The 6,818-nt window shown below is 50.8% G+C and overlaps 1 protein-coding gene across 1 annotated transcript in view; it reads left to right on the top strand.

The window, feature by feature from the left end:
- Window positions 1-100: 100 nt before the first annotated feature.
- The window catches only part of Dpysl2 (dihydropyrimidinase like 2), a 100,987-nt gene continuing 94,269 nt past the window's right edge, over window positions 101-6,818 (top strand). The window contains exon 1 of the mRNA XM_055609656.1: window positions 101-728. Coding sequence (XP_055465631.1) covers window positions 387-728 — 342 coding nt within the window. The 5' untranslated portion in view covers window positions 101-386. The remainder of the gene's footprint in view (window positions 729-6,818) is intronic.

The raw sequence follows: 6,818 nt of genomic DNA, 5'->3' as shown, positions 1-6,818 counted from the left end.
CGCGCGTTCCGCCCGCCCCGCCCCCCCCCCCCCCCCCCCCCCCCCCCGCTCTGCCGGGAACTAGGCATCTTCTGCCGCAGCAGCGACCGCCCGCCCAGATCCAACTTTGCCGCTAGCTCGGAGGTGGCGTGGCGGCGCCGGGGGGCGTGGGCAGGGAAGGAGAGAAGCAGGGTCAGGAGGAGGGACCGCGAGGGGTGGGTCGCCGGCTCGCCAAGCCCTCCATCCTTTCTGTGCACCTTGCGGTCGGCAGGGAGCGGCAGCCGCGGCGGCGACCGTGAGGGGCTAGCGCACACCCTAGCCAGGGAGACTTAGGGAAGCCCCGGACAGACGGACGGACGGACGGAGAGGACCTTCCCCAGCGCCCCTCCACCCCACCCCACCAAGCCATGGCCGAGAGAAAGCAATCGGGGAAGGCGGCAGAGGACGAAGAGGTCCCTGCCTTTTTTAAGAACCTGGGCTCGGGCAGTCCCAAGCCCCGGCAGAAATTCTGCGGCATGTTCTGCCCGGTGGAAGGGTCCTCGGAGAACAAGACCATCGATTTCGACTCGCTCTCGGTGGGCCGGGGCTCGGGGCAGGTGGTGGCTCAGCAGCGGGATGTCGCCCACTTGGGCCCCAACCCGCACGGGCAGAGCCGGCGTGCCAGCGGGGAGCCATCTGTTGAATCGGGCCGGAAGGTGGAGATCCGGAGGGCCTCGGGCAAGGAAGCCCTGCAGAACATCTACGATCAGGTTGGTAGGGGGGTGGGGGGCGGGTGGGGACGGAGCGAGGGACTGACCCCTGGAATCTCGCGGGTGTGTGTGTGTGTGTGTCGGGGGGAGCGAGCATCCCCGCGTGGCGGCCGGCACGAGGAGCTGGGAGCTCTGCCCCCCGCATCTGCACGCGCGCCGCCGCGCCCTGCCCGCCCCTTTCCGGCAGCAGGGTGCGGCGAGGCGCGGGTTCGCCGGTGGGCGTCGGATCGCCCACAAAGGCTGCCCTCGCCTCCTTGCGCCTGGGAGGTGGGGGGGACTCGCGCGTCAGGCAGCAGCTGGTCCCCGGGCTGGAGGCGGCGAGTGGCGATTGGGGTGGACTGCTGGGTCGTTCTTAAATCCTCCCGGGCGGCATCCGATTGCAGCTGTGGCTCGGGGCCCCACCCTTTTTTTTTTTTTTTTTTTTCTGATGCGGCTCAAAGAGCTCAGTGGAGGGCTGCAGTGGAGGCCAGAGGGCTTCCCTGGCAGGGTCTGGAGGGGAAGGGGCCCACCCGGCTCCTCGGGGTGGCGAGGTCTCCGCCTTGGGCGCGCTCAGCACCAGAGTCCCGAGCTCGGAGGTCAGGACCACGGCCAGCGCCCGGAGCCTCTGCCGGTTGCTTGGGACTGTCCGCAGCCAGTGAAGAGTCGGGGAGGCTGTGATGTCACCAAGGAAAGCTAGATAGTCCAAGTGGAGAACAAAGTTCCGCTAAGTGTCTGCAAGGGCTTCCTAGAGCGTTTCCCCCCCAGCGCTGTTTGGAGGGTACTTTGGGAATGGGGCGAGACTGCGTGGATTTATATTTAAAGAGCCAAAAAGAAAAGGAAAAAAAAAAAGGTGGGAGGGGAAGACTCGCATTTGAAGACAGGACTCCCTGACTGTGTCGATGTCGAAACAAAGAAGGCTAGCTTGGTTATCCTCAGCCATGGAAACTGTTTGACATGGACCAGTAATTCCCAGCAGTGCACATTTCAAGTTCCGTGGTCTTTTCACACACATTTCCCTCCTCCGTTTCAGGGTGACGTTTATGCTCCTGTAACATTTTTTTTTCCACAGCTTTAATGTCTCAGCTGATCACTTACAGTGCACAGTTCTTAATACTCGATTGCTGCTCCTCTCCCGTGCTCGTGACGAAGATAAGAAACCAATCTGTGAATGACTGTATCTTGAATCCCGTGTGTGTGCCTTCCCTTCTAGGGCAGCAGGAAGGTTAGTAGCCCTGAAGGTGCTTCCTTTCAGACAGCCACTGGAGAAGTTGGGGGATGTTTGCACATGCTCACTGGGGCCTCCCCGTTGCCTGGCACAGCAGAGTGTTCTAGCATTTGACTTTCCTAGGATCATTTCCAGCCATAGGGGTGGTGGTGATGTTTCCTTTCTTTTTTTGAAAGGTGAAGCGAGTAATCACTTAATTTACACCCAGCCATCCTCTGATTTTTACATTTATATTTTAGTAAGAGGCAACCGGGATCTAAATCCAAAAAGCTTGTTTTATTCTAGGTGGTCAGTTGAAGTAAAAGTTTCTTCTATCTTTTCTTTCCTTTTTTTTTTTTTTTTTTTGAGATATAATCTCACTCTGTAGTCTAGGTTGGACTTGAACTCATGACAATCCCAGTGCCTCCTGGGTGCTCAGATTACAGATGTGAGCCACCATGATCACCAGTTTACTCGCTCTATCTATCTATCTATCTATCTACTATATATCTACCTACCTACCACCTATGTATCTTTTCTTTCTTTTGTGAAGCTGGGGTCCAAACCCAGGGACCGTGTGTGCCAAGCACACTGAGCCACACCCCTAACCCAAATGTCTCAGTGTTATTCTGAAAGCTGGGTAAGTATAAAATGAGTCCCTCTGGCTGTATGTTGGTGAAACATGACCTAACACTGAACTTGAGTGAACGCTCTCAAGTCAGGCAAGATGTTCGCTTCATCCCAACAGACTGAAGGGGACAGAACTACACATGGAGGATCCATGAGAGAGCATGTAAAAGTGGCAGATGAGGTGACTTCTGCATAACAATGGCAGCATATTAATATTTGAGTCTGAAAGGCCGCTTCCCTGGCTGGCTGATCAGGAGTGATTGTTGGAACACACCCCAAATTTAACAGGAACTCTAAATTGTACATCTAGGGCACACGGGGTGGGGGGAGGGGAATTTGAAGACAAAAGCACTAGGCTAAATCCATAAGTAGTTTTAACCCCTGCAAACCCATCTCTGCCTCTGCTTCCTGGTTCTAGAGGTCAATTCTGGCTCAGCCTTTCTGCAGCCCTCCCTGGTTCACTTATCACAAAGAGGCGTTCCTGTGGGATTTTGTCATTCATAACTAGGGACATTTACTCAGCTTGATGCTTATAGTATATGAATATTTCATGTTTCACAAGAGGGTGTTCATGTATGTATAATGACGGTGGCTTCTGAAAGCACAGTCAGCTCACCAGTTTGATAGAATTAGTAATCATTGCTTATTTTGGCCCATGAGCAGGGTGTCTTCAGACTTTTGAGGCATTTTTCTAAAAGCCCTGGCCCAGAGAAGTGTGGATGGAGTGGGTCAAGCTCCCTTCTCCTCCCTTGAATCTGTGTTTGTAGGGAAGCTTGAGAATGGTCAGAGTTGCTGGGCGTGGTGACACACACCTTTCATCCAGCCCTGTGGAGGCAGAGGCTGCTGGTGAGTTTTAAGCCAGCTAGGACTGCATGATGAGATCCAGTCTCTGAAAAAGAAAAAAAAAAAAAGTGTGTCTCACCTACCACACCATAAGTTCCACTGTTTTAGGAAAGTCAAGAAAGGGCCAGAACAGGCTCCTCAGCCATGTTGCTTATGGGAGACAAGAGGGGCCTGCGGATACACTCCCAGGGACTATGAGGTGGGCTGGACAGACTGAGTAGGTTACAGCCAGAAAGCATGAAGAGAGGTTTGCCCCAGGCTTTCAGGATCTCAGGTGTTCAGGATTGGGTGAAGAGAAAGAGCCAGCAGAGGGGTAAGAAATGAGAAAGGCTTCTGTCGTTCCCCTTTGTTCTGGCCAGAGGCCACTTCTGGGCTGCAATGAAGTTATACCGATTCACGTCTGTGAAGGACCTGAACCTTTTGGGATACAGAATAGAAAGATGGCTGTTTTGGTATATTTGTCAGCCTCACGTCACTAAAACAAAAACTTGGCGTGGGATACTTATAAAATAAATAAAGTTAGAACTGTTTAGTTTCATAGTTCTGGAAGTTCAGGATCAGGTTGCTTTATGGGTTTGGCAATAAAGAGAGAATGAGACATGGGCAGGGGAGAGAGGGTGGAAGGAATTATCCCCCTTTTTTGAGCACACCCATAATGACATTGGGAGTTCCCAATGAGAGTACACACACCTCTTCAAGGTCTGTAGTTCCTCCCTGGGGAGCCAGACTTCACATACAAACCTTTGGAGGATGTTCAATATTTAACCATGGCAACTTGCTTGTCAGTGAACATGGGCCTCTGAGCTCCTTTCTCCTGGAATCCCTCTCTTCCATTGGAGATAAGGTTAGGTCAGAAACATCCTCTCATCTCGGGATACTGTATCCCAAAGCCTTTTCAAGGAACCTTTAGGCCCAGTTAGCTACGAACAACCTGTGCAAACTATCAGGCTGGAGAAGTGACTGTCCCCTGATCCAAGGCCAGGTGCTGGTGAGTGGGCTCTGTAGAGCTCTGCTGAGCTTGGTGGCATCATGCTGTGGCTTAAAAGTGTCCTCTAGGATATTTGCTGGAGACTTAATTCTCAGTGTAGCACCATGATGGGAAGCAAGGCCCGTGGGAGCACCCTGCTTTTATGTTGTCAGCCCTGATAATACAAGGGCCCGAGACGCTTGAGTTATGTACCGCTTCCTCTTTTGCTCATGTGGTGCTTTCTGCCATGTCACATGAATAACCAAGGCTCAGGGTGTGTGATCTCCATCTTAGACAGCCAGCCTCTAGGTCCAAACACCAAATGTAATTCTCACTCAGGACTGGGGACAGAGCTCGGTCAGTAGAGTTCTTACTGCAGAAGAATGAGGACCTGAGTTGATTCCTAGCACCCACATATAACTGGGTGTGGGCTGGGCATGGTGGCGCACACCCAGAATCCCAGCACTTGGGAGGCAGAGGCAAGCAGATCTCTGTGGGTTCGAGGCCGGCCTCGTCTAGGCAATAGGTTTCAGATCAACCATGGCTATACAGTGTTGGTGTGCGGGTGTAATCTCGGAGCTGGGGAGACACAGCGTGGAAAATCTCTGTGACTCCTGGCCAGCCACCCTCATCAAAGCAGGAAGCCCTGGGGACCAGTAAGATTCTTTGTCTCAAAAGAACAATACGAATGTTTCCTGGAGGGATACTTGAGGTCAACCTCTGGCTTCCACACACATGTGCATATATGTACAGCCACACATCCATGATCATGTTCGCATGTCTCTACGCATGCGCGTAAATAAATCCATAATCGAATAAAACAAAGAACAAGGAAAAATGTCCTTGTTATGAGGACCCCCAACTCAGATGTTCTGTTACGCATAAGATGGATCGAGACAGACGCCATACCTATACAATGCTTTTTAATATCCCTATTTGTTCTGCATCCCCTCTCCCCAAGCTGACTGTCTCTCAGCCCTGGGTCCTAGTGTTCCACAAGAGCATCCCTACCCCATTCTCTCCACCTCCCTTTCCCGTAAAGAGCACCGTGTTCTCAGTTCCTTCTTTCCGTCTTTGTTCCCCCCCTTTCCATTCAACATCCCCAGATCTTAGCTACAGAGAAATCCTGGTGGTTAAGTTGTCTACCCCTGTGTGAATAGCTGATACCCGAGCTATCCCTTGAAAGTCTTGTGTGATAGCAGATGTGTGGTAGAGGTTTGGCTGGGAGCCTAGAGCCAGGCCAGTAACCTGAAACTCTTAATGGCCCTCCTGCCTCAGCCTTCCCAATGCTGGGATTGACAGCGTGTCACCACTTTGAGTTTTTTTTTTGTGTGTGGGTTCTGTGAGTCAGCTTGCAAAGTAAGCAGTTAACCAACTGAGATATCTTTTTTTCATTATTATTGAGACTGAATAATAATTTTATAAGTCTTTAAATTACAACAAATCATTAATAACTTAAAAATCTTGCTCAGCTAGTAGATGTGCAATTAGCCACTTAATTGCAGTGCAGGAGGAAGAGGCGAAAGATCATGCTTAGATGAAATAAGATTTTCCCAGCCCGTTGCCCATGGCCTAAGTTGAAGGAAAGCCTGACAGCTCTGGCTATCTCTCCCCAGCAGGTCAAGAGGAAGGTGATCGCCATTGATCTACCACCGGTGAGACCTGCCCCTTAGCCATTTGAAAGTTGCACTGTTCCGACTCCATGCCATAGAAATTAAGGCTGGCCTGAGCCATTGTATCTCTGACAACATCAGGGCAGCTGTTCTTAGGTGTCCATTGGTACAACAGTACCTTTCTTTAAGGGAGGGAGAGTCAGAGCTGACCATTGTTTGAACATTGCCAGTGCCATCTTTACCTTGAAGGTCAGAGCTCAGATGAGACTCAGTCATTTAAGCAGTGAAGGAAGGACTCCACCCCTGGACCTCAGGTGGCAGCCCTGTGAGGAAGGTGGAGACCTCTTCTCTTGGTCCCATTCTAGCCCTAGCCGGCACATGCCTGCATTCCTAGCACTTGGGAAGTGGAGGCAGGAGAATGAGGAGCTCAAGGTCAGCCTTGGCCATGTAGTCAGTATGCATCTAACCTGAAATTATGAGACCCTGTTTCAAGCCAGCAAGACGTCTCACTGGGCAAAGGCACTTGCTGTTTAAACCTGACAAACCGAGTTCAATCCTTAGAAGCACACGGTGGAAGAAGAAAACCAGCTCCTGCAACTTGTCCTCTGACTTCCATGTTGCTATGGTTTACACACCTGCTCATACACAGAATAAATAAATAAATAAACAAGATAGAAAAATAAATAAATGTAATTAAAAGGTTTTAAAAAGGGACCCTATCTTAAACAAACCCTTCCTCAATGACTCGTGACATTGATATATTTCAAAACCAGGAATGTGCTCCAAATAGGGAAATATATAAATTCTGAAAGAAAGAAAGAAAGAAAGAAAGAAAGAAAGAAAGAAAGAAAGAA

This window comes from Psammomys obesus, unplaced genomic scaffold (genome assembly GCF_907164565.1).
Source record: "Psammomys obesus unplaced genomic scaffold, mPsaObe1.curated_primary_1811, whole genome shotgun sequence".
NCBI classification, from domain to species: domain Eukaryota; kingdom Metazoa; phylum Chordata; class Mammalia; order Rodentia; family Muridae; genus Psammomys; species Psammomys obesus.
Note: the sequence above shows the minus strand (reverse complement) of the source record. Positions and strands in the feature narration are given on the sequence as shown.